Below are 27,920 nucleotides of genomic sequence, written 5' to 3' on the forward strand. Positions count from 1 at the left end.
TACAACTATAATTATCTCAATAAAAATGTCAACTAATAAAAAGGCAATATAACCAGGCAGGTGTTGTAAATGAGCATAATATAAGCAGCCTACTTCATTTTCGCGGTCCCTAAGCATACCGGAGCCTGAAATCCCCTGGTTTAAAGCTCTACAAGTCAAGCTACATAGACAGGAGGACAAAAATAGCAATTTTATTACCTAGCTATTATACTAAATGGAAAACATATGAAATAAGGTATAAAATGTCCACTAAGGCCTGTGATGGCAAACAATGAAACAAAACCAAATATCTGCCCTTATCTAAAAAGTTATATTGACGGTTCTTTTCCCTTCTGGAAGGTTCATCATGAAAGTAAACAGAGTAAAGAATTATCCACTATCAATTTTGTCAGATATTTGCCTTCTCCAATGAAAACTTCTAGGCCAAAATTAGCAGGAAAATATTTTAATGACTTTTTTTTGTTTCAGCACAAAAAAAATTAAACTGACACTGCTAGAGGAAATTGAGGGAATCTATACAGCCTTGAATAATAATATTCAGCTCTCTACATAGCCTCCATGCTGAGAACGAACCAGTATCATACCAGCCTCGTCTTCTCCATCTCTCCTCTTAAAGGCACAGTCTGGGTTATATACAACCAAGAGGTCGTTTCTGGGCTCCAGTGCCCTGACTTGTTATATATAAGCACTATCATATTTAAATCCATCCATGTGCGCAGATGAGGAAAACATTCTACCCATCTTAGAGGCTCACTTCAGTTGCTCCTCAGGCCCCTTCAGGCTTGACTTCTGATTTCTTCTTTCTTTCTGACCTTGAATTCGGAAAAGCTTCTTCCTAAGCTCCTTCTGTCGCTTCAGTCTACCCTCCTCCTCTTTTTGCTTCACCTTGAAGTGCTCTTTATTCTGCAGATGCCGCTGCTCCTTGACCTTCTTCATCTTGTGGCTGTGCACTGTACCCAGAGCGTCCAGTAGTGCGAGGATCTGACAAGGACAAAACCAGGGAGTTCAGCCCACTCCTACAGCAGCAGCATGCTTCAGTTATTACCTAAGTTTCAAGGAACCTCGATACCTGAGCTGAGTGCATCAAAGCTAGAGTTAGCCCAGGATCCAACAAACTATCAACCTAGTGGAAATTTATCTTAAACTAGGAAATCATACTGACTGAGCAAAATACTTAAATAAGGGCCTTTACCATAAAACCATGTTCATTACTCTGTTCTCTTTGTGGACATTCTATGAAATTAAACTAAGTCAAAGAAAAGTCCTCTGTCCCTACAAGGCAGAGTTAAATAATTTCTACAAAATTAAAAAGAACGTAGAAGGTAGGAATATGATTAAATAACTCTGTTCCTTTACTCATGTTATAGAAATCATAATTAAACAAATCAGTGTTGTCAGCTCATGAAAGTTTATCACAAATGTCAAATTTGCTGGCTTCTGCCTCTGCCCCTAATAGGGTCTGCTCCGACTCGGTTATAATGGAATAGCGTGATTGTAACAGCTGGGCCTGCTACTCTCCATTAAGATGCGTACTAAACAAAAGCAGGAAATGGACCAAGCCTTTCCTCTGACTTCCAATTCCAGTGCCTTGAATCAGTCCGGCCCTCATCCTTTCCTGATGAAAAATAAGAAAGCCATACAAATGGCAAGTACACAAGAGAAAGCATTTCTTTCACATCTGAATGCAATGCACAGTAAGCCATCCATCACCATACCTTCCTTTCATGAGGCTCCCGTATGACGGCTGGTCTCAGCCTGTCTTTTGGCACTTTGCCTGCCTTTGCTTGGGTCTTGGGTTTATTCTTAAATGGCAGGGCCTTCTGCAAGGCTTTTGGAATGTGCAGTGAATTAAAATGCTTCTTTTGCCTCATTATTGGCTGGAAAAAAAAAAGAATATTGCATATGTAAATTATGCTAATGTGCATTTAAAAACTTTTGAATGAAAGCTTCTCAATGGATTGACTTTGCCACAAGATCAGAAACACCAGAGTCTGACAACCATCAGAAATGAGAATTCAATTATTCATCAAATATGGACTGCCTCAATGTATGTACAGAACACTAGACAAAACAGAGGAATGTATGTATTACATTTAACATTCTTCCAAGAAATCAACTGTGCAATTTCTATTCTAAATGGTACGGAACTATGGGGTCTCAATAAGCAGGTAAACAGATCCAAATTTTTTAATGGGAAATTCTGGCCTTATCTTTAGAGCACAGGGGTGTTTCCTGCCAACCTAACAAGAATCATCTAGCTTTTCATCTTGATTGTCAATCTAGCAATGATTGGATCTAAAGGACAAAGCTCTCCCTCCAGTCAGCAATCACAAATGCCTCTATCTCCAATTCTCATTAAGAAGTTAACTTCTCAACTGTTTCTAATGGAAAAGTGATGGTGAAAAGTGAGATTTAAATAATAGATGAAGGCAAACTACTCTCTATTTTTAAGACAATCTAAATTCTAAGCTTAAATTAAGAGATGACCAAAATTCTGAACTGTATCCAAAATATAATTCATCAGTTGAAAGTTTTGCCTTAGGCCTTTGGAAGACTGACATCAACTGTATAGAGAATATTCCTGCTGTCTCTAAATTTATTATTAAAGATAACACAATAATATTCAATATTCTGTTTAGGAACCAATGCAAAAAAGAATTGCTTCAGAATCAGAGAAATCCCTTTCTTCTCAAAAGAGTAAGCACCATAAGCTAGATAATAGGCACCACACATCCTGATGAATTTAATAAAAATTCATGTAAGATGATCTAAAATTTTTTATGAACTATTTTACAAAAAAGTAATGCATGGGGAGACTTCTGTTTCCAGCAGAATGGTAGACTAAATTCCCTCAACTACCTACCCTCCTTATTACAAAACAATTACCAACCTGGACTGTAATAATTAAAACATTTCAAATCATTTTTAACTATCAGGAAAATAATAAAATTTCCAAAGACCAAAATCTAAATCATATAGCAATCTTAAGTGACCATTAAAGCCTAAAATAAAAAAAGACTGGCAAGGCCAACCACTGGCAAGGATGTGGAACAACCAGAACTCTGATATGCTTTTGGGAGGCATCTAATGTGGTTGGCTGTGCAAAACTATAGGCATTATACACTAAAGTTGAACACATACATACCCTATATGCCAAAAATCTACCCTTGGGGATCTATCCAACAGATACATGTGCATAGGCATACCAAACAATTTGTATATGAGTGCTTAGAGCAGCTTTTATAATGGTATAAACCTGGAAATAATGACCACAATAAAATGGGTAAACTGTCACATATGCATATAATGGAATTCTATTGGGCAGTAGAAATGAAAGCACTGTATATATTTTGCTACAATAAAAAGGAATAAAATAAACATGAATGAATGCTTGCTATACAAAAGAATATGGATGAATCTTACAATACTGAATGTGAAAGAAGCCAAGCAAAATAACAAACTATGTTTTATAAACTCCAAACAGGTAGAACTAATTTATATACAAGGAGTAAGGACGGTGGCTACCATAGAGGAGGTATGGGGGTAGTGACAGGGAAGGGCCACAAGGAGAGGTCTGTTGTGCTGGTAAATGTTCCATCACTTGCTCTAGGTGGCAGCTACTTGGGTTGCTATAATTCATCAAGCTGTGTATGTTAACACTTGAATAAAAATTAGTACATTAATGCTTGAAAAAGTAACACATGGGTTTGGTGAAACAAAAAAACAACACAAAAGCTTAAAAAGGGTATATAATGAAGTTAAAGTCTCCATTCCACTCAGAGAGCACAATTACTAGTTTCCTGTATTCTGTCCAAAAATATTCTATAAAATACAATATGTTCAATCAAATTCAGTGTTCAGACTTTTACTGAAAATTCAAAGCCTATATAACACTACAAGGGACTCACTGTCCAAAGCCCATGCTGTCATCCTGACTAACAACATATGTAACCAATACCTTATAAAGAGAATCCTTGTTTGGCTTTAGTCTGATACTGTGTGCCAGCCTGAGTTGCCCTGTTGTCCTCATTCCTGACCAGGTATTTTTCTCACCCACTGGTTTCAATAAAGATGTCACTGGATTATAGAAGGCTGGGGTGGAGACAGGATACCAAGTTCGCATGAAGACGATATCTGGATTGAGAGGAAATTTACATTTTGAAAAGAAGATTCATAACCATCTTGCCAAACAAAGAAACAAAACACCTTTCCTTGGTTACCCAAACTTCTTTACGTGGTTCCACAAGATTTGAAGAGGGACTTCAAAACACATTACTCTTTTTTTTCATTATCTTTACTTTTTAAATAGTTATATATATTACAATTTATATAAATCTGTTATTTAAAAACTCAATAAGTACAACCACATGATATTTGATAAGACTAGATTTAAAATATCCTGGATGAAATTTATTTTGGACTCACATAATCCAAATAAAAAAAAATGTACACAATCATTTCATAAGATATAACAGTGTATATGTTATATTATACAATAAAAAACTTAATGGGTAGTTTGGTGGTTAGAATGCCCGCCTTTCATGCAGGAGACCAAGGTTTGTTTGATTCACGGGCCTTGCACCCCGCACCCCCCCCCAAAAAAGTTAAAATATATAAAAAACCATAATATACAACAAAAATGAAAAATATGAGACAAATGTCTGCCTTAGAAGATTATCAATAATCTTATATGCACATACATATTCACAAAGTGGTCAAAAGTCCTTGTATATAATCCTTTAGATGAAGTTGAATGGTTCAGAGTTCTATGAGACAAATGGTCACAGAAGATAGGAATCATCAAGATTGTTCTAGTTTGCCAGCTGTCAGAATGCAACACACCAGAGACAGATTGGCTTTCAATAAAAGGGGATTTATTGGAAGCTAACCTTCATCTGAGGTTCTTTCTTATGTGAGAAGGCACAGGGTAATCTCTGCTGGCCTTCTCTCCAGGGTTCTGGGTTCCAACAACCTTCCCCAGGGTGATTCCTTCTGCATCTACAAAGGCCTGGGCTGAGCTGCGGGTGCTGAGATGAGGTATGCTGAGCTGCTTGGGCTGAGCTCTCTCATTTAAGCACCAGCCAATTATATCAAATATCATTCATTGCAGCAGGCACGCCTCCTAGCCAACTGCAGATGTAATCAGCACAGATGAGGCTCACATGCCACTGGTTCATGTCCACAGCAATAGAACTAGGAACCTTCATCAGGTCAAGTTGACACCTGAATCTAACTACCACATGTCCACCCCTTGCCAACTTGCCAATTACATGCATCACGTTAAACAATATTAAAGTGCAAAAAATTCTCTTCTGGCTGTGGACCTATGAATCTCAAAACAAGTTATCTGGTGCCAATATGAAAAGGGGGGACAGTCACAGGATCCATAAGGAGAAACTGGAAGGAAAACCTGCAGGGCAAACACCACTGGATTTCAAAGTCTGAAAGTCATTTATCCTTCAGGCTTTACAAAACAGCAGCCCCACCCTTTCCAAGGGATATGCAGTTGCCCACCTCTTTCCAAATCAACCTCAGGGCACACTGAGACCATTTTTCTTCAGCTCCACCCTCTCCAAGCAACGGGGCCACACCTGGGCTCTCTGCCATTTCCAGGGCGCAGGCTCAACCCCTCCAAGTGGTGGCAGCCAGGCTCTCCCCAGTCCCCAAGGAGCGTGCTGTACCTTCTCCAAGGCCTGAGGCTACACGACTCTTTCACTGCAATGAGGTGGGAGACTCATCCTCGCCCTTCAGGTATACCCTCTCCATGTATACAGGTGGGTCCACTCTCCTGGCCCGAGGTTTCTTGGCTTCAGACCTGAACCTTCATCGTTCTCACTCTGCAAACTCTAATTTGTCCCTTTTGTGTCCCCCTTTGTCCAGACTGGCAGTGATTCCATTTAGACCAACAGTCTCTTCAAGCACTCCAGGACTTCTTCATCATTCTCTTCACAGTTCTTCCGAAATCTTCCCCTTAGCCATCCAAAAAACCATTCCAACATATCTGGCATTTGCAAACTGCAGCAGCATCCCACTCTCCAGTACCAAAATCTGTTCTAGTTTGCTAGCTGCCAAAATGTGACACACCAGAGACAGATTAGCTTCCAATAAAAGGGGATTTATTTAGTTAACATGTAGTTCTTCAGAGGAAAGGCAGCTAATTTTCATCTGAAGCTCTTTCTTACACTGGAAGGCAGATCTCTGCTGGCCTTCTCTCCAGGCCTCTGGGTTCCAACAACTTTCCCTGGGGTGATTCCTTCTGCATCTCCACAGGCCTGGGCTGTTGTGGGTGCTCAGATGAGGTATGCTGAGCTCCTTGGGGTGTGCTAGAGCTCTGTCATTTAAGCACCAGCTAATTAAATCAAACATCATCCATTGCAGCAGGCACCCCTCTGACTGCAGGTGTAATCAGCAACACACGAGGTTCACATGCCACTGGCTCATGTCCACAGCAACAGAACTCGGCACCTTCACCTGGCCAAGTTGACACCTGAATCTAACTCCCACAATGATATTTTAATGGCCTTTTCTTCCCCCAACTTCATTACCCTTTAGTTTGGAAGAGAAGTCCATTTTCATCTACTGTATCTAAGATTCTATAGCTCTCTGGACATTGAATACACTGACCTGAGTGAGGTTTGAACATAAGGAGAATCTAATTCTTCACACTTTAGTTACAGAATTCCATATGTAGATCTGTCAGTTATATCACAAAATCTCCATTTCCATAAAAATGTGGCACCACCCTGACTAGCTGGGTGCCAACGTCTTGACGATGAGGCTCTATCAATATTCTTCTTGACACATTCAATAGGCTCTTCTTGGTTCCACGTTTCCACAACCCCAGAGGTTTTCCTGCCATCCCTGCCCTCATGGTACTGACGTATAGGTTTGCCACAGCAGAATTTATATTTTTAGTAATCAAAAGCCCCACGAAAGCAATAAGAGCCACTAAGGAACTCATTCATAAAGTTGGTCATCTGTCAATTTGAATATGTGGGTTGTTCCAACCGTGAGCACTGGCTGAGAGCTAAGAAATAGGCTTATGGATCGCTGGAAATTTTTCTTTAGTTGACTGGAAAGTCTTCCTCTTTATTTCATCTAAAAGACATCCTGTTTCTCCAAACATGCCAGAGTGAGGGATTCAAATGGTGAGCCTGGCAATGACTGGCAAAATACGTCTTTCACAAGAGAAGTCCTGAACCTATATTTAGGATGATTGCACAAGGGTGCCACTCATCAAAACGACAACTTCATATTCGCAAGCTGTAACTTCAGCTACTGAAAGAATTTCATGCTTTGATTCAGACTTATTTCACAGCACTTGATCTGGGCTAGCTGTGTCTCAAACTTCAAGGTATGCCATTTCCCATTCCTACAGGATAGTAGAGCATCATCTGACCTTCAACATTTTTAGTGGGAATTTTTATTTTTCTGTTCCCTTTGCTTCTTGTTCTTTTTCAGATAGCAGATTCTTAGCCATCATATTCCTGAGGTAGTACTCATGAAGATTTACTTTCTGACCAGTTTCTTTCTCTTCATGACACTGCCAGATGCATTTTCTGTGACATATTTCATAAATTAAATAATGTTCAGGAACAACTGTTTTGTTTAATAGCTCTCTTGGATTAGGGTCTTTAGAAACATGTTTTTCTTCCTCATCCCCACTTGTCACAGGGGCAGTATGCATTTATATTTTCTTTATGTGCAGCTGTCATGATAACATAATTACCTTCTTTATATGAAACACTAGCTGTGGGCAAAGAGAACTTCGGACAGTTGATTCAGAAGGGGACGTATCACTGAGCTAGGGGAACAGGCAGTGGCCACCAGACACTTCTGGAAGGCGCAGAGAACTGGTTAACACCAGCCCACCAGGGACCAGGCTCTGCATGCTACTACCTCCTTTCTCCATCCTCCACCACAATCTCCTCTGTCCACAGAGGAGAAGAGGGGGAAGAAGAGGAGAAGGTGGCAGGACTACAAAGTGCCAGGGGAGCTGGGGTCCTAATCGCTGCCACGTCTCCTTCCAGAGAGCCAGGCTACGCTGACTCTGCTCCGTTGAGTCTCCCATCATCGTTTCCCAGTGATAGGAACTACGTGATTATTTCAAAGACTTTACCAGGTTCAAACCAAAGGGGCTGCAGATAAAATGTGAATCAACACACTGCACAAAGATGCTAAAACTATAGAGAGTATGATCTGACCCTAATCATCTAATTATTATTGGCTAGAAAGCAATAACGAATAGTCAGCCACTGATACTGACACCCCACAACAGATATTTACCACTCATCAACAATTTATCCTCAAAGCTGGCCCGGAATGCTCCTTCTGGAGCCCGGAGTGCTTTCTTGATCTGTCCCCTTATTCCACTGACAGTTCGAATCACAGCACCTTCAAATTTGGCCACTTCCAAGGCAGAATTAAACATTCCCTACAGAAATATAAAAAAAAAAAATTTCACACATACAAAACTGTATACTTTATCTCTTAGCTCACATATATATCCTAGGTTTAAAAAAAGAAGCTCTTTGAAGGGTGATAAAATAATCAAACTCTAGTATTTTTCTCCCAGAAGTGGAATTACTAAGTAAAATTTGCACTAGTTTTTTACTAAGTAAATCTCCATTTTACTTTCCCCAAAATAACATTAATCAAGACTCTTGTGGGTACTAGCATGCTCATCACTGGTATCTTTGTGGAAGAGAATTCAAACATATATTTACTGAGTAGCCTTTACTGGAATCTCACAGGGTAAGACTGAAGCTCAAATCCTATTATGTGGTATATGTACTCAGAAAGTAACAAAAGCTACACCAGGTGACACCTTACATGAGAATTTTAATGATCTTAATGCTATATGTTTGGAAACATTCCCACTGAGATTTTAAATAAATGTTGCTAAAACAACCCCCATATAAAAAACTAAAAATGGAATAAGAAACTCACAAAATATTTAAATTATCAAAATTTCTTAGGTAGTAAATTTAGAGCTCAGAATAATTCAGTCAAGACTGAAAGCAATTTTTATTTAGATTGTCAAAAAATAAAATAAAAAAGTCTACAAAATAAAATCCACTTGTCTCCATGTCATAATTAGTTTAGTTTCAGAAGACACAATGGTACAATGTAAAATCAAACCTCCTTCAGTTTAAAGCAAAGGGAAAAAAATACAAGTATGAAACTCCATACAAATGCTTTTTTATTTTACTTTTAATCTTTCATTTCTGCCTAAAGTTAATACATTTCGTGCAATATTAAGTTTCCAGAATAGATGAATATTTAAAAATATCATTCAAGACATTTGTAAAATATCTTTAAAAAAATCAAAGGCATGCTCCTTCAATGCATCTAAAATGTAATTCAATTTATGCACAGTCCATGTGACAATAACTTGCACTTCAAAGAACATTTAAAGTCTTTAAAGACCATTTAAAAAAGTGGCAGGCCCAGAGGTACACTGGCATACAACATGTGCTCAATAATCGCTTCATGAATGAATGAAAAATGAAGTACTTCTAAAATGAAAGAAGCAGTCTCATAAGGTACTTGTATAAAATACTGAGGAGAGGATTCTTCTGGACTAAAAGAGTCTGTGCCTATAATCTTATTTCTGCATCTTCCTATCCAATTATTTAACCATCTTAGTGACCCTACCCTGAACTATAACTCAGGTATGGAGTCTGGTCAGCTCTGAGATACAAATACTTTTAAAGGTTTTTTTTTTTGTACCAACAGAGAACAAATCAATCAATTAACTAATAATTAAAACCTATATATTCCATGTATGCATCCTAGTATGGGTACCAAAAATTGTGTCTTAGGCTAGCTCTCAGTTAGCTAAAAGTAACAACCCTTAGGCTTTCTTCTATGCTAATGGAGTACTCCACATTTCCGGCACCATCACTGCACAGGTCCTTTTATCTCATTTTTGGTGTGTTAACATTGCCAGTCACTTTCTTCCCCCATTATGCACATTACTGTCACATTTATCTTCCTAAAATGTTCATACTGCTCACATCACCAAAAAACAACCCCCAAAATATTGCAAATGAGAATTCTATTTCTCAGTGCCCTTGTCAATAACTTTTTTTGTGATTTGCTTTGTCTTTTTCTACTGAGCCTATAATTTTCTTTCTTTTCTTAACAAAAATCAAAGGGTATGCAATGTAGGAAACAAAAACCAGTGAACAAAATCACATTTTAAATATTAGCTCTGTGAATAGTTTCACATGGAAGTACTAAGTATTATAATAGTCTCAATTACTAAAAATTTGTTTTATTTCACCTTAAGATCTTAAAATCTATTTAAGTAAACAGACAATATAAAGAAATGGCTAAAAAATATGAAAGATCAAGATTTAAAGGATTTCAAATCCATTTCTAAGAAAAATTTTCTGACCTACATTTTATATTTCATTCCTGCTTTAACTACATATATATATAAATATGAATATATAGAAATACAGACCTTAATAAATGAAGTGTTCTTGAAAATTTTATATGGAAAACCAGTTAGCTTTAATTTCTTCACAATTTTTATGGATTTATCCAGATCAAGGACAACTCCTGTAGCAGCTATCCGGAAATCAGGCTAAAAGAACCCCCCGAAATTTGAATAGAAGAATATCAGCAAGAGAAAAATTACAATTCTCTGTGATGCAACAAATTATCAAAGTGCACTTCAATTACATCAATTAGGAAAGAACAAAAAAGAACATCTGAACTGGGAAAAGCAATCTAGAACACATGTAAACCACACAAATGGTTAACTTGAGTACTTTTCTAAGAGTAAGCCATGATAATATAATTCTACAATAATGACCTATTTGGAATGAAAAGCATACTTTGGTTGCAATGTTTAAGAAGCCAAATTTTGGAATTACCGGATTCCATCCACTCATTATTCTGCTTTCTTTCTGTTAAATGGGGCAATAAAACCCATCCCGAGCGACCAAATGAACACTGTGTGAACATACTGTTAACCCAGCAACATCAGGGTACATCTATCTCTAGATGGTGTACGGATGTTTCCCCAGAAACTACAATAGTGCTTGGCACATGGTGAATAATGCTTAAACATTTTTGAATAAATAAGTCCAAAATTGCATATAAATATAAAATGTTATCAGTACATTGATAACTCTCCTGCCTCTCTCTTCTCTACCCCCACACCCAACTTAAATGGTTGTAGGAAAATTAGCAAAGAGAAATTTACCACATCAAAAATGAGTAACTTTCAACTTAAAGTTTCATGCACATAATAGTAATCTATATTCAAGATATATTACTCAAGCACCATCTGTAAAATTAAAAACAAAACTAAAACACGTTTACCATCACACCACTGACAGACTGTATTGCCAAGAAGCCAGTTCCCTGTGGAGTGATAGGACCTTAAAGAAAACAGAAAAAAAAATAAATGCTGTGAACTGTAAATTTTGGATTCCATTTTATATATACACACTCAAATCAAAAAGACAAAAGAAAAAGGAAAATCTTATGAATTGGGATTTCATGAAAGGAATATACCAAAGTGCTGATGATAAAACCTAAAAGACTTAAATTAACCTACAAGCAAATCATTCTAGCCACATTTTACCCCAAAAAGTTGCTCCACAATGCATGTGCTGTGGTGTGTATTTTAGAAGCCTTTGTCTTCCATTATGGTCTTCAATATAATAGAGAGGAATGGTCTGAAATCTTCTCCACCCCACAGAAAAAATGATTGGATCTCGAGACTTGAGGATTTTCTTATACCAACGATGTTTCTTCAGACGCATCTGAGGGGAGGAGAGACCAGACAATACAAATTATTAGTGTAGAATAAGTGCAAAGAACATCAATAACTTGGCACAGAGTCAACAGTACCTACCTGCACATATCCAACATTGCCCTCACTGTTGCCCAAACCACCCAGAATAATTGGGTAATGGGGGTCAAAGTTGAGCACGAATTCACAGGGGACATTTTCTATCTCAATCCGGACATACATCCCAGGTCGAAACCCCTCATACTGAACTCTGGCTTCATCGTCTTGATCTTCAAATTCTGCCCTGTTAAGCTATAGATGAGAGTGGGGAAAAAAAAGAAAACATTCAATTTTCCCAGTCCACAGTTTCTTAGTCTCCAAACAACTATTTCACACTTTTTCTTCTTTCTTCAAGCATCCAACAATCTCTCTCATCTTCACTCCCAAGTGATGACTATTTCCTTAGTCACTCAAATATTAAGCAATTTGGAGGAAGTTCCACAATCAACCCCTAGAAAGATTTACACCCATGTCCAACCCTTTATTATTGTCCAATACGGTAGACGCTCATGGCTACTGAAATTGCAATAAATTAAAATTTAAGTCAGTTCCTCAGTCACACTAGCCACATTTCCAATGGCCAACACCACATGAGGTCAGGGACTACCACATCAGGTAGGTCAACTATAGATCTCTAACCCTGTAGAAAGTTACACTGCATAGCACTATTACACTAGACACCACTTAGTTTATAACAACAAAATTTTCTTCCATTATTTCTTTCAACTTTAAAAACCTTCTTTTAATTCCATATCCTCCAACAACTAATGTACCACTTCTGATTCTCTCTGCAGCAAAACTCCAAAATTTTCTATAGACGCAGTCTCCAGGTCCCTCTTCCTGTTCTCTTTTCAATGCACAATTGGACTTTTGCTCCACCATTCAATAGCTACTGCTTGTCAAAGTCAGTAAAGGTCTCCACATTCCTAAACCAGCGGTCAGGTCTGTCATCTCAGTTAACACATCAATAGGATTTGAAACAAATCATTACTTCCTTTTACAACTGGCTTCCAGCATAGCAATTCTCTTAGATTTCTTCTACCTTAGCAGGCACTGCAGATTCCCCATTGTTTATTTCTCCTCTTTGCCCAACCTCTGATGTGAAGCTGTTCAGTCCTTGCCCCTGCCCCGTCTGTATCCACGCTCACACCCCGGTGTTCTTACAGAATCTTATGACTTTGAATACCCTCTATTTGCTGAGGTCTAGACCCTTGTCCAGAACTCCCAAAGGCCTAGATGATGCTACTTGTCTAAAGACATCTTGAATGTAACCTGAACTTTTGATTTTCCCTGACAAACCTGCACCTTCTAAATGCCTTCCTATCTTACTTTTGATAACCCTTCCTTCCAATAACTTCCAGTTAGTCATCCTTATTTCTTCTCTTACACAGCCCACATTCATTCTATTATTGACCTACCATCAAAATAGAGTATATCCAGTATTCATTCGACTACTTCGTTCACTTCCACTGCCATCTTCCCTAAAGAACATGGTGTGTGCATAAATCACACAGGCCAAGAATCACCTACCCAGGCAGATTATTTCATTATGGTTCAGGCAGTCATCAGAATGTTAAGCCAATGCTTGCATCTGTGTCTGAAATCACTACCTTCCAAAATTCTCATATAAATGGCAAACATGTCTCAATCAATTCTGTCTCCTCAGAACCTATTAAATAGGTACTAATATTTTTCTAATGAACTTTTGACTGATGACATGGTCTGATCACTGAATAAACATACTCATGTGTCTTAACCTAGAGGAATCCAAATGAGAGGCACAATATTCATAATATCATAACCTTTAAATAAGGCAGATAGGAATTGAGTTTCCTTACCTGGGCTTGTTTCTGCATTTCTCCTTTAAGATCATCAAAATATGTGCTTTCTCCTTCATCATATTCTGCATCAAACATCTCTTTCAGTTTTCGCTTCTTGTCCATACGTTTTTTTTTTGCCCCTTCTTCTGCACTGGGCTCAATTTCTTCCTTAACTTCTTCCTCTACAACTTTAACCTTACATTTCCAGAAAAGAAAAAGTTTTGTAAAAGTCTATATAGATCTTTTCTTTAAACATTATTAAAGGAAAAAGAAGTTTCTATTTGAGCTGCAAAATAGTTATGCTCAACATGAAAAACCAAACAGTCTTTGGTTCTAAATAATGTAGTAGAGTTAAAAATTACATTTTCACATTTGAATTTAAATGAATTTTGCCATTCCTTAATTTGGCATAGAATGCCAACAGGTATAAATAAAAATGACATCCAAGTATGCCCAATCCAGCTTATCCAGTCATACTACTCTAAAGAAGAAATGGGGAGAACAGGGAATTAATGTTTTAAAATGGCACTTAAATTGAAATGTTCAATGAATAAAGACTCATCAGGAATTTGGTAAATAATGACTATAACTAGAAGGGGTAATAGATATATCCAAATGATCAAGAATAACAAATAAACAAGCAACCTTTTATGCACCCTGCATCCCTTCTCCTCACACCTTTAGGGAGGAACCCACTCATTAGCAAATTACACAGATAAGAAAAAGATCTGCATTTCTCAACATGGGACTCCCTTAGAACATACTAACCCGTGGAGCAAGACCCAGGGCCTGAAGGCTGCCCACAGAAAATCATACCTGAGCATCTGAATCTGATGTTCCTTTGTGTATGTCACCCGTTTCAAGGTCTTCAAAGTCACCATACAGCTCCTCTAGGAAAGATTATGGATAGGAGTCCTCGTGAATGGAGCCAAGTGTGATATTGTGACACTGTCATGGCCACGCACAGTGGGAATTCCTCATTCTAGTTTGTTTTGATTTTATCCACTACTGCACATACCAAAACAATCCTACACTTACTAAGGATTTTTTCTATATTGTCAATATTTCAACATCTGTTCAGGTTAAATAAATGGACACAATTCACATTTTCAAACTTTTCTTCAATATCCCACTCAGCCAGGAGATCCTTTCCCAGCACATGTAGTGGATACTCTCCATAACAGAGACACACACACAGGTGGTACATATGGCCCTGCAGGTGAGTCCCAAAAATGAGTTCAAGAGTACTTTGAAAAGCTATGGCTTAATTACAGCATGTGTGGAAAAGATTTTCAATAGTAACTTCAACACATAATCATGTGGCAGAGCTACAGAAAATCTTAGATTATAAAACATTTAGAATTTAGCAGTCTTGCTGGAAACAAAGGACCAACCAGCAGTATAAGCAAGTCTACTGGGAACTGTGCTAACAAGTGGTCAGGGGAGGCATTTTCCTTCCCCCAAAGGCCTGCACCTCCTTTACTCCACAGAAATATGCTGCAGGGTCAGGATCCTGCCACACAATCACACTAGCTCAGGAATCTTCTTTGTCTCCACGGCCCAAGATATTAGTTCCCACCTAGATGTAAATTCATGTGTTTTAAGTCACCCGGTTTATATTAGTTTGTTAAAGACAGCCCTACGAAGCTAATAAACACAGTAATCTAAACAGATGACAAAAGACATTAATCAATCAAGACTAAAATAATTTCAAGGAATAACCTTAATAAGAAATATACGATGATACACAAAGCTTTAATCAGAGATGGAAAAGATTTAAATAAGGGCAGAGTGTGTTCCTGGAGAGGACTATTTGCTATGTAAAAACTTAGATTTTTCTCTGCCCTACAGAATTTCCAGATTTCAGAACGACCTTTTACAAGTTTTCAGTTTGCAGTCTGTCCTACGGAATTTGAATTTACCAATATGCTAATCATATGAACCCTGACTAATTCAGAGAAGGACGTCTATGATATATATTTGAATGCAACAAGCATGCTGCAGATATGTGTATTACGTGCACAAACACATTTGTAACATTATTCAAATAACTGTGACAGAAAATGATGATATGCAAACAAATTATGTTGATCTTTACCCAAGTTTCGGATGGAATCAAGTCAAATGTACAAAACTAGAATAAGTCACACAACTTTTAAGTGCTTTGGTGATTGTGCTATAAAGGTTAATTCCAAACGGTCCTGGAATATTAGCCTAAGCTGTTTTGTTGAAGTACCCTCAAGGCACTGGCTCCTGGCCCAGGCATGAAGTACATAATTGTGTTCCTTTGTATCCATAGGTTTAAGTAGTTTGGGGAAATCTGTTCTGGGTTCTAGTCAGAATTGTTTATTGATTGTGAGATTGAGAAGGTGACACCCTGAGAGGGATCAGCTGTTGAAGGGGGTTATATAGCAGGAATAAGCCTAGGACACAAGCAAAATGTGAACTTGGAGCAAGATCTTTGGCTCACTGGTTCCCAGGTGTTCAATGAAAGGACATTCTGCAACAGCTTTCCGAGGCAGAACAAAAGGGGTGGCACCTACCCTCTCCAGGTGTTTTAAAGATATCCTAAAATTTAGGATACTATTGTATCTTTTTCCTGCAGTAAACTAAAGATTTGAAAGCACTATCATTTTGGATCATGCAAATCTTCTTTAGCAATGGAAACTTGTTAAAAGTGCTCTCAATGCAGTGATACAACAGGAATTTTGGTGGGGAAAAAATGTAATAAAAAAGAAATCCCCAAAAAAAGACTGGTAGCCCTAACTACATAAAAGTTTTAAAATTTATGTTTAATGTAATAGTAAACAAAATGGAAAACTTATATGAAAAAAAAGCAGGAGAAATATGTGTAGCAAATTAAGGATACAGTATCCTTTAAAGAGGAATTCTTTTGAGAGCAATCTTAAAATCAGTTAAAAAGAAAACCCGAGTGTGGAGAAGATGGCAGCTTAGTAAGACACGCGGGTCTTAGTTCCTCCTCCAGAACAGCAACTAAAGAAACAGAAACAATACGAAACAGCTCCCGGAGCCACGACAGAGACCAAAAAGACAGCGTACCCCATTCTGGAACAGCTAAACGGGCAGGGAGAATCCGCTGCGGTGAGATACCCGAGGGCGCGCGCTTCCCCGGGCCGGGGCGGCTGGTGACCGGGGTCCCCCCCACACACGTGGCTTCCCAGTCCGACTGGGAACGCTGGATAGCAGGGCCCTCCCACCATGCTTGGTGTCTCGGGCCAGCTGGGCAATTTGGACCAGCACTCCCCCAAGCCGCAGTGGCCGGCGACCCCCTCCTCTACGCGCGGTTTCCCGGGCCGACTGTGAGATTCGGACTGGCAAGTTAAAGGAGCCACAGCATCTTTTACTGGTGGGACCCGCAGACAGACGAGCGCCACGAGCGCCACCTACTGGGCGGGAAAAGAAAAACAGAGCCCAAAGATTTCACAGAAAAACCTTTCAACCAGCCGGGTCCCACACCCAGGGAAATCTGATCAAATGCCCAGACACCAGCAGAAAATAATGGATGACGCTCGGAAAATTGAAGATATGGCCCAGTCAAAGGAACAAACCAATAGTTCAAATGAGATACAGGAGCTGAGACAACTAATGCTGAATACATGAACAGAAATGGAAAACCTCTTCAAAAACCAAATCAATAAATTGAGGGAGGACATGAAGAAGACATGGGCTGAACAAAAAGAAGAAATAGAAAATCTGAAAAAACAAATCACAGAACTTATGGGAGTGAAGGACAAAGAAGAAAAAATGGAAAAAACAATGGATACCTACAATGGTAGATTTAAAGAGACAGAAGCTACAATTAGTGAACTGGAGGATGGAACATCTGAATTCCAAAAAGAAACAGAAACTATAGGGAAAAGAATGGAAAAACTTGAGCAGGGGATCAGGGAACTGAATGACAATATGAAGCGCACAAATATACGTGTTGTGGGTGTCCCAGAAGGAGAAGAGAAGGGAAAAGGAGGAGAAAAACTAATGGAAGAAATTATCACTGAAAATTTCCCAACTCTTATGAAAGACCTAAAATTACAGATCTAAGAAGTGCAGCGCACCACAAAGAGAATAGACCCAAATAGACATTCTCCAAGACACTTACTAGTTAGAATGTCAGAGGTCAAAGAGAAAGAGAGGATCTTGAAAGCAGCAAGAGAAAAACAATCTGTCACATACAAGGGAAACCCAATAAGACTATGTGTAGATTTCTCAGCAGAAACCATGGAAGCTAGAAGACACTGGGATGATATATTTAAATTACTAAAAGAGAAAAACTGCCAACCAAGACTTCTATATCCAGCAAAATTGTCCTTCAAAAATGAAGGAGAAATTAAAACATTTATAGACAAAAAGTCACTGAGAGAATTTGTGACCAAGAGACCAGCTCTGCAAGAAATACTAAAGGGAGCACTGGAGTCAGATACCAAAAGACAGAAGAGAGAGGTATGGAGTAAAGTGTAGAAAGAAGGAAAATCAGATATGATATATATAATACAAAAGCCAAAATGGTAGAGGAAAATATTATCCAAACAGTAATAACACTAAAAGTTAATGGACTGAATTTCCCAATCAAAAGACATAGACTGGCAGAATGGATTACGACCCAGCAATACCACTGCTAGGTATCTACTCAAAGGACTTAAGGGCAAAGACACAAACGGACATTTGCACACCAATGTTTATAGCAGCATTATTTACAATTGCAGAGAGATGGAAACAGCCAAAATGTCCATCAACAGACGAGTGGCTAAACAAACTGTGGTATATACCTACGATGGAATATTATGCAGCTTTAAGACAGACTAAACTTATGAAGCATGTAATAACATGGATGGACCTAGAGAACATTAGGCTGAGTGAGTCTAGCCAAAAACTAAAGGACAAATACTGTATGGTCCCACTGATGTGAACCAACATTCGAGAATCAACTTGGAATATATCATTGGTAACAGAGACCAGCAGGAGTTAGAAACAGGGTAAGATAATGGGTAATTGGAGCTGAAGGGATACAGACTGTGCAACAGGACTAGATACAAAAACTCAAAAATGGACAGCACAATAATACCTAATTGTAATGTAACTATGTTAAAACACTGAATGAAGCTGCACCTAACTATAGTTTTTTGTTTGTTTGTTTGTTTGTATCTTTTGTTTTTGTTTTTTCTTTTTCCTTTTTATATATATATATTTTTTATTATTATTATTTTAATTTTCTTCTCTATATTAACATTCTATATCTTTTTCTGCTGTTTTGCTAGTTCTTTTCCTAAATCGATGCAAATGTACTAAGAAATGATGATCATACATCTATGTGATATTAAGAATTACTGAGTGCATATGTAGAATGGAATGATTTCTAAATGTTGTGTTAATTTCTTTTCTTTTTTTTAATTAATAAAAAAAAGAAAAAAAAAAAAGAAAACCCATACACATTAGCATCCCATTAAAAAAACAGGCAAAGGACATGAAAAGCAATTTACTAAAGAAATGTCAGCACTGATAATCTTAAATAAATGTTCGTATTTACTAGTTACCAAAGAAATGCTAGTTACAAATAAGAACACATTTTACGTATGCACATCAAAATGGTCCCCCAAATCTTTCATATGGACAGTACTCAAGGCTGAATGAAGGCACTAAAATAAGTATGAGGACACACTGCTCAAATAAAAACTACTTTCTGAAAAGCCATTTGACAATTGAGATCCTTAAAAATGACCCAATAACTCTAACTTTTATGAAATCTATCTTATGAAAACAGGAAATGTGGTTTAAGAATTATTTTAAGGTTGCCTACTAGAGTTCTTCATATGGACAAAGCACAAAATTACTTAAACACCAAAGAGTAGAAATGAATTAAATTACAATAAGATAGAATGTTTATATCATTGAAAATGAAACTTAAAAAACATTTAGTAACAAAATGTAAAGTATGACTATATAATCATGTAATTATACAATATTAAATATGTATGATGTGTGTCTAGTAATATTTTTAAATGACTGGAAGAATATACCCTAAAAGGTTAATAAAGGTTTTCTATAGGGAATGGAATTCTGGTATATTCTGGTATATTTTTAGTATTTTCCCTTTTATTCTACATTTTCTAAAATGCATGCTATTTTATCATCAAAAGAAAAAATAAATGTTGAGTGCATTTTTCACACACAAAAAATCATTTTTAATGCATAATCAATGTTAGGAAAACTTCCCACTTTCCTTCAAAGTCCCAAACTAATAAGTCTCTGATTAACTGGAAAGGGGGGTGGGGGGGAGTAGATAGACCACCACTGAAAGAAGGAACAAGAATATGAACCCTAACTCCTGCCAGACTCCACAGAGTATTTCACAATTAACTATTACCTTCAACTTGATAATTACTTAAGATAAAAAACAAAAGCAAATAAACAAAAAAACAGTAGAGAGCCGGTCTTTTCTGGCATCTCTATAGAACAGTTTACTTACCATCTTCCGCTAAGATCTTGGCTGCATCTTTATCCTCTTCCCATTTCCCAGTCACGAAGCAATCTCTGATACTGTTCATCACCTTATATAAAAAAGTCAGCATTTAGACAACATGCTCCAAACACCTATAACTGCTACTAAGAAACAGAGGTAGGCTAGAACTTGCCTTTAAATACTTCTCAGGTCCACTTTTATGGAAATTCTCATTCCAAGTGGGCCCATGAGATAATTTTACCTTTAATGCAGATACTGTCATCATAGGAATAAAATACAAATTTCACAGTATTAAGCAGTGGAATGAAAAATACATTAGCCCACTGACCTCAAAAGTAAAGAAACATATTTTCCACGGACTTTCAAAGAACATTAATATTTGAAGGCAACAAAGAAAGCATTTATAGAAAAGTGATCTTCCTATTTGTTAACCCAAATCTAACGTTGCTGTTTGAAAACTTAATTCTTCAGACCTATAAAAATATTCTGACAAAGACACAATGTCATGAATGAGCACAGTGTAGTACAGAGAAGACTGGATGGGTTTGCCAGATACAGATATGCCAGGTCATCCAATGGACATACACAGTGGATTCTAGGTGCACCCCCTAAATACTGCCTTCAGGGTCAAGGCACCCACTACAATGTTCCTGGAGTGTGGACTACTGGTAGCTCACGGCTGTCCTTTCCGAGGCAGGAGCTTGCTCCCTCCAACGTTACACTAGGGCAATCCATGATTTTTATCTTGCACACACAATTCCATTCTCAAAGAATGATCATGCCAGCATGATTACAATGAATGCCAGAGCAAATGCATTCTTTTATGCTTATCATCATTCACTAAATATTTATTGAACACCTACTTTATGCCAAGACATTTTGCAAGCACAGAATAACTTACTGTTCCAATATGATCCTTGCTCTCACAATCCATATAGGGTAATCAAACACCAAATAAATTAAAAACTTACCCTTTCATGATAAAAACACTCAAAAAACTAGGAATAGAAGGGAATTCCTTCAGCCAGATAAAGGGCATTTATGAAAAGTGCAGAGCTAACATCATACTTAAAGATAAAAGAATGGATGCTTTTCCCCTAAATTGAGAAACTAGGCAAACATGTCCACTCTCACCACTTCTATTCAACATTGCATTGGAGGTTCTAGCCAGGACAATTAGACAAGAAAAATAATTAAGAGGCATCTGCAGATGGATAGGAAGAACTAAAGCTAACTCTATTCACAGATGATATGATATTATATAAAGAAAATCCTAAAGAATCCACTAAAAAAACTATTAGACTAAATGAGTTCAGCAAGGTTGAAGGATACAAAAACAATATAAAAAAATCATTTGTATTTAAAAACCAAAAAAAAATGTTTAAGAAAATAATTCCATGTACAACAGCATCAAGAAAAAAAAGACTTAGACATAAATTTAACAAAAGAAAAAGCAAAACTTATAATGTGAAAACTACAAAACGTTGTTGAAAGAAATTAACTAAGATCTAAATAAATGGAAAGACATCCCACGTTCACGGACCAGAAGATTAATATTACCAAGATGGCAATAACCCAATTGATCTACAGTGCAAAAGCAACTGCTATTCGAATCTTGGTTGACTTCTTCATAGAAACTGACATGCTGATCTTAAAATCAACATGGAAACTCAAGAGACTCAGAATGATCAAAACAATTTTGAAAAAGAAGAACAAAAGTTGGAAGACTCACACCTCCTGCTTACTACAAAGCAACAACAATTAATACAGTGTGGTATTGGTCTGAGGACAGACATAGGGATTAATGGAAGAGAACTGAGAGTCCAAAATAAACCCATATATCTATGGTCAAGTAGAAAGTTAAATAACTGAACTACAAAAATGGGTAAAGAAGACGAACTGACATTGTCAAATTGATTTTGATAAAGGTGTCAAGTAAATGCAATGGGCTCTTTCTCCGCCGGCCCGCCGCGTGGCGCCCACGCCCCGCAGCAGCCGACCCGCCCGCCCTCCTTCTCCCCCCTCTTTCTCCGCCAGCCCGCCACGCGGCGCCCACGCCCCGCAGCAGCCGACCCGCCCGCCCTCCTTCTCCCCCCTCTTTCTCCGCCGGGCCGCCGCACGGCGCCCATGCCCCGCAGCAGCCGATCTGCCCGCCCTCCTTCTCCCCCCTTTCTCCGCCCGCCCGCCGCGTGGCGCCCACGCCCCGCAGCAGCCGACCCGCCCGCCCTCCTTCTCCCCCCTCTTTCCCCTCCTGCTCCGGCGGCTCTCCAACCACCACGGTGCCCTCTTCCCCCGCCTTCACCGGCTCCTCCGCCACCAGCCTCGACAGCCTTGCCGCCCTCACCTTTCCTCCTCCAGAACAGCTACTGGGGGAGTGGAGATAATACAGAGCAGCTCCCGGAGCCACGAGGGAGATCAAAGGGACGGCGTACCCCATCCTGGAACGGCTGACTATCTGGGAGAACCAGCTCCGGTGAGATCACCAAGGGGCACGGGCTTTCCTGGGTGGGACGGCAAGCGACCGGAGTCCCTCCCTTCCACCTTCCCAGGCCAGCTGGTAGAATTGGACAGGCGGTCCCCTTAGGCCGCGGCGGCTGGTGCCCCCACCACGCGAGGCCCCCCGGACCAACTGAGATAGTTGGGTCGGAAATCCCCAGACTGCGGAGAACAGTGACTGGGGGATCCCTTCCAAACACGTACCTCCCCCGTCCGGCTGGGAACAGTGCACTCTCCCGGGCTGTGACAGCTGGCACCCTCCCGCCACGCTTGGCGCCCCGGGCCGACTAGCTAATTCGGCCGGACGCTCTCCCGTGCTGCGGCGGCTGGCGACCCTCCCCGCATTCGGAACCCCGGGCCGGCTGGCATTCTTCCAAGACGCTTCGGCTGCCGAACCTCCCCTACGGCGAGAATTTTCCAGGATTAAAGGACCCACAGCAACTTTCACTGGTGGAACCCGTAGACAAACGTGTGCCACGAGTGCCACCTACTGGGCAGGATAAGAAAAACAGAACCCAGAGATTGCACAGAAAAATCTTTCAACCTGGGGGGTCCAACACCCAGGGAAATCTGACTAAATGCCCAGACGCCAGCAGAAGATAATGGATCACGCTCAGAAAATTGAACATATGGCCCAGTCAAAGGAACAAACCAATAGTTCAAATGAGATACAGGAGCTGAAACAACTAATGCTGAATATACGAACAGAAATGGAAAACCTCTTCAAAAACGAAATCGATAAATTGAGGGAGGACATGAAGAAGACATGGGCTGAACATAAAGAAGAAATAGAAAAACTGAAGAAAATGCAATGGGGAAAGACTAGTCTTTTCAGAAAACTCGACATCCACATGCAAAAGAATGAAGTTAGATCCCTATCTCATATACAATATGTACAAATTAATTAAAAATGAACCAAAGACCTAAATGCAAGAGATAAACTTTTAGAAAATAACACCAAGCCTTTGGTACCTTGGGTTTATCGATGGATTCGTAGATATGACACCAAAAACAAGCAACAAAAGAAAAACACATAAACTGGACTTCATCAAAATCAAAAGCTTTGTGCTTTTAAGGGCACTACCAAGAAAGTGAGAAGATAACCTACAGGGAAGGTGAGTCTGGTCTCAAATGCATGTAAAACTGCTACCCTGTCGTCTACAGCCTGACTCCAGCCATTACTGCCACCGCCTGGAGAGGAGGGCCATGATCCAAAGAAAGCAGAGCAGTTGAAAAAACTGTGCTTTGGTGGTTTAGGCTTTGAAACTGTGGATAACAATTTAAGAGCACATTCTGAGAAATGGGGCACACTCACAGATAGTGTGGTGGTGAAAGACCCCAGACAAACTGTTCCAGAGGCTTTAGTTTTGTGTCTTATTCTTGCGTTGAAGAGGTGGATGAAGCAAGGTGTGCTTGGCCACAAGGTCAATGGGTGGGTAATGGAACCAAAGAGAGCTACTCTGGAGAGGATTCTGTAAAGCCTGGTATCCATCTAACAATGAAGAAAAATTTTGTTGGTGATATTAAAGGAGATACAGAAGAATATAATTTGAGAGACTACTTTGAAAAGTACAGGAAGATTAAAAGAACAAAAGTTATGGTGAGCAAGCAAAATGGAAAAAGAGAGGATTTGCTTTTGTAACTTTTGATGATCACGATATTGTTGATAAAATTTTGTTCAGAAATAGCACACTATTAATAGGCATAATTGTGAAGTGAAAAAGTCCCCTTCTAAATAAGAGATACAGTCTGCTGGATCACAAAAAGGTGGTGGATCTGGCATATGGGCAGTGGAGGGACCTTTGGTCATGATGGAAACTTTGGTGGAAGAGGAGGTTATGGTGGTGGACAATAGTAATCAAATTGTGGACTTATGAAAAGTGGTAGTTTTGGCGGAAGAAGTTCAGGCAATCCCTACTGGTGGTGGTTATGGATCTGGTGGTAGAAGTGGCAGATTTGGTAGCAGAGCGTTCTAAAAACTCAACAGAAGATGAATGGCCATAGTTCTTAGCAGGAGACAGAGTGAGGAATTGTCAGGAAAGCTGCAGGTTACTTTGAGACAGCTGTACTAAATGCATTAGAAGAACTGTAAAAATCTGCCACAGAAGGAATGATGATCCATAGTCAGAGAAGTTATTGCAGTTAAACAGGAAACCCTTCTTGTTTAGGACTGTCACAGCCAGTTTGCAAAAAATGTAGCTATCAATTAATGTACCAGAATGTCTTTTGTCATTATATCAGGTATACTGCCCTGTAAATTGTGGTAGTGGTACCAGGAATAAAAAAATAAGGAATTTTAAACTTTTAAATATTTGTTGTGCCAGTATGAAACTGTTATGTAACTCAGAAAAGCCATGTTCTTTAATCTGTTTCAATATTGCTGGATCAGATCTTTTTGTTTCTATGGAGATTCATGACCTCCATAGAGGTGTAGGTGGGACTTCCTGATTAAACGGTTTCCAGGGAGATGTGTCTCCACCCATTCAAGGTGGGGCTGCTGAGTGGAGTCCTTTAAGAGGGAACCATTTGGAAAAAGCTTCAGAGCCCACACAGCCAGAGAACTCTGGAGATAAAGAAGGAAAATGCTGCTGGGGAAGCCTAATGAAACAAGAAGCTGGGAGAGAAAGAGAACAGATGTTGCCATGTTCTTCTCAGCTGACAGAGGTGTTCCAAATTACATCAGGCTTTCTTGAGCAAAGATAACCTCTTGTGGTACCTTAATTTGGACATTTTTATAACCTCAGAACTATAAACTTGCAAGTTTATACTTTAAAAAGCCATTCCATTTCTGGTATATTGTATTCCAGCAGCTTTAGCAAACGACAATATTTATGTAGTTCAGTTTTTCTACATTTTAGAAATATTTGTTACAAACTTTACAAAATGCAATTTTGAAGGTGTTTCCTAATGAGTTAACAAGTAAGAAAGATCATTGTTAATTACTATTTGGCTAAAGTTAAATGTAAGGAAACACCTGCTGATTTACAGTTTCATGGGAATCTATTCTTCCCATTTCCAAACCATGATACAAAAGGGCTCTGATGTGTGGGGAGATTTTTGTATGTTTGGAATGTGTGTTTTAGATAACTAAACTAATACATTTGTGAATTTAATAGCATTAAGATTTAGCTTCAGATGAAAAAAATTTCAAAATTCAAAAACAGAAAACCCACAAAATGGGAGAAAATACATGTAATATATCTGATCTGGGACTACATCCAGCATATTTAAAGAAGTCTTACAATTTAGTAATAGAAAGACAATCCAATTACAAAAATGGACAAAGAATGTGAACGGACATCTTCAAAGATACACAAATGTCCAATAAGCTCAATATCAGTAGTCATCAAAGAAACGGAAATCAAAACCACGATGAGGTACCACTTCATACCCACTAGGATGGCCAGAATCAAAAAGTCAGAAAATAAAGTGTCGGCAAGCATATGGAGAATATCTGAACCTTCATACACTGATGTGGGACATAAAATGATGCATTAACATTGGAAAGCAGTCTGCAGATCCTCAAAGGGTTAAACATAGAGTTACCATATAACCCAGCAATTCTACTCCCAAAAGAACTGAAAGCAGGGACTCAAAGAAATACTTATACACCAACATTCATAGCAACATTATTAACAATAGCCAGGAGGTAGAAAAAAGCCAAACATCTATCAACAGACGAACAGATAAACAAAACGTGGTATATCCATACAATGAAATATTATTCTGCCATAAACAGTAATGAAGTTCTGACGCATGCTATAACATAGACAAACCCTGTAAACATTATGCTAACTGAAAGAAGTCAGTAACAAAAGCCTACACAATGTATGATTACATTTATAAGAAATGTCTAGAACAGACAAATATATAGACATAAGAGCTGGAGAAGATGGGGGTTGGGGGAGGAATGCTGAAAGTTACAGGGTTTCTTTATGGAGTACTGTAAATGTTCTAAAATTGATTGTGGTGATGTTTGTACAACTCTGAATATACTAGGAATGATGATTTTACACATTAAATGGGAAAAATTATATGATAATATGAATATATCATAATACAGCTGTTCACAACAATTATAAAAAACAGACTAAAACTATCTCAGTGACTCAGGGAAGAAAGTAGAAGCATAGCTTTCCTGGAATCCTTCCAAAAAAGCAGAATAGGTAGGAAAGTAAAACCAAAAACACATGGGTCACATCTTCAAAAAACTAGGCATCTTCACAAATTGCAAAATATGAAGTGGGGATAAAGTAGCAATGGCTACAAAAGCCGTGCAATATATCAGCTTCTATTCAGAAGGAATCAGAGGAAAGCAAAAGGATAACTGGTGGGACTGAAAATTCCAAAACAGTCAACATGAATTAACTGGAAAACCTGGAGAACCAATTTGAAGACATGAGCTAAAACTGGGAAGAGTTTTGTATATACTCCAATAGTGGGTGACGTCTAAGAGAGTCCGAAGGAGCTGAAACAATCTGGGCCCTATTGAACACTCAAAACTAAAGAAACGACATTCCCTTCCAAGGTAGAGCCCAATACAGAGGAGAGTCTGCTTGGACAAAATGCAAATTGAGCAACATAAAAGAAATATCCCCCCACTTCAAACAAACAAACAAAAAACCCTAAACATAAAGAGAGAAATTTCAAGTAAAACTGAGAGAAGAGAATAGAGCAAAGAGATCTCAAAATAAGCCACCATATTGTGAACCTTTCCGATACAGAAAAGGAAGGTCTAAACTCAAAATTAGAAAAATTATCCAGAATCATCTTTCCTTCTAAGAGTTCAGAAAAGCTAATTTCACATAACAAAATGAGCAAAAGAAAAATACAAAGGACAAATTCTGTTAACGTATTATTATGAAATAAAACAGAATAAGGAATAGAATAATATCCCAATAGGCAATGGATACATACCACAAAGACTGCTCTCAGAAGAGGGAGAAATTACAAATCACTATTTTATTTTACTTTCTTATTTACTTATTTTCACAACCCACTATTTTAAAATGATACAAAAGTCATTTTAAAAAAGATACAAGATAATAAATTAGAAAACCAGACATGAAATGACAGAATTTCAAAAAGAATCAAAATTAAAAGCAAAACTAACTTCAGAAATGAAGACTAAACAAGGACCACACGCTTGAATAAGCAAAGCAATGTTCTGAAAGAAATATAAGATGAAAACATAATTTTAAAATATAAAAATTGGATCTGAGAGGAAGAAGCAAACACTAAAGGTAAGCAGAAACTAATAAATGTATAATAAAAGACACTTCCCTACCTCAAAGAAGAAAACTAAAAGAATAGCTCA

General features: G+C 38.4%; 1 protein-coding gene and 1 pseudogene across 3 annotated transcripts in view; both read right to left on the minus strand.

Annotated features, from left to right (window-relative positions):
• Positions 1–429: 429 nt before the first annotated feature.
• Positions 430–27,920, minus strand: part of BMS1 (BMS1 ribosome biogenesis factor) — a 48,493-nt gene continuing 21,002 nt past the window's right edge. For all 3 annotated transcript variants that reach the window (XM_077124497.1, XM_077124498.1, XM_077124499.1), the window contains exons 13-23: positions 20,114–20,195; positions 14,449–14,522; positions 13,651–13,827; positions 11,876–12,064; positions 11,603–11,783; positions 11,338–11,396; positions 10,472–10,594; positions 8,287–8,434; positions 3,959–4,134; positions 1,716–1,877; positions 430–981 (exon numbers count right to left, since the gene is read on the minus strand). In XM_077124497.1, coding sequence (XP_076980612.1) covers positions 751–981; positions 1,716–1,877; positions 3,959–4,134; positions 8,287–8,434; positions 10,472–10,594; positions 11,338–11,396; positions 11,603–11,783; positions 11,876–12,064; positions 13,651–13,827; positions 14,449–14,522; positions 20,114–20,195 — 1,602 coding nt within the window. In that variant the 3' untranslated portion in view covers positions 430–750. The remainder of the gene's footprint in view (positions 982–1,715; positions 1,878–3,958; positions 4,135–8,286; positions 8,435–10,471; positions 10,595–11,337; positions 11,397–11,602; positions 11,784–11,875; positions 12,065–13,650; positions 13,828–14,448; positions 14,523–20,113; positions 20,196–27,920) is intronic.
• Positions 4,143–8,280, minus strand: LOC143653481 (endoplasmic reticulum lectin 1 pseudogene; annotated as a pseudogene).

The sequence above is a fragment of the Tamandua tetradactyla genome, chromosome 13 (genome assembly GCF_023851605.1).
Source record: "Tamandua tetradactyla isolate mTamTet1 chromosome 13, mTamTet1.pri, whole genome shotgun sequence".
Taxonomy (NCBI): Eukaryota; Metazoa; Chordata; class Mammalia; order Pilosa; family Myrmecophagidae; genus Tamandua; species Tamandua tetradactyla.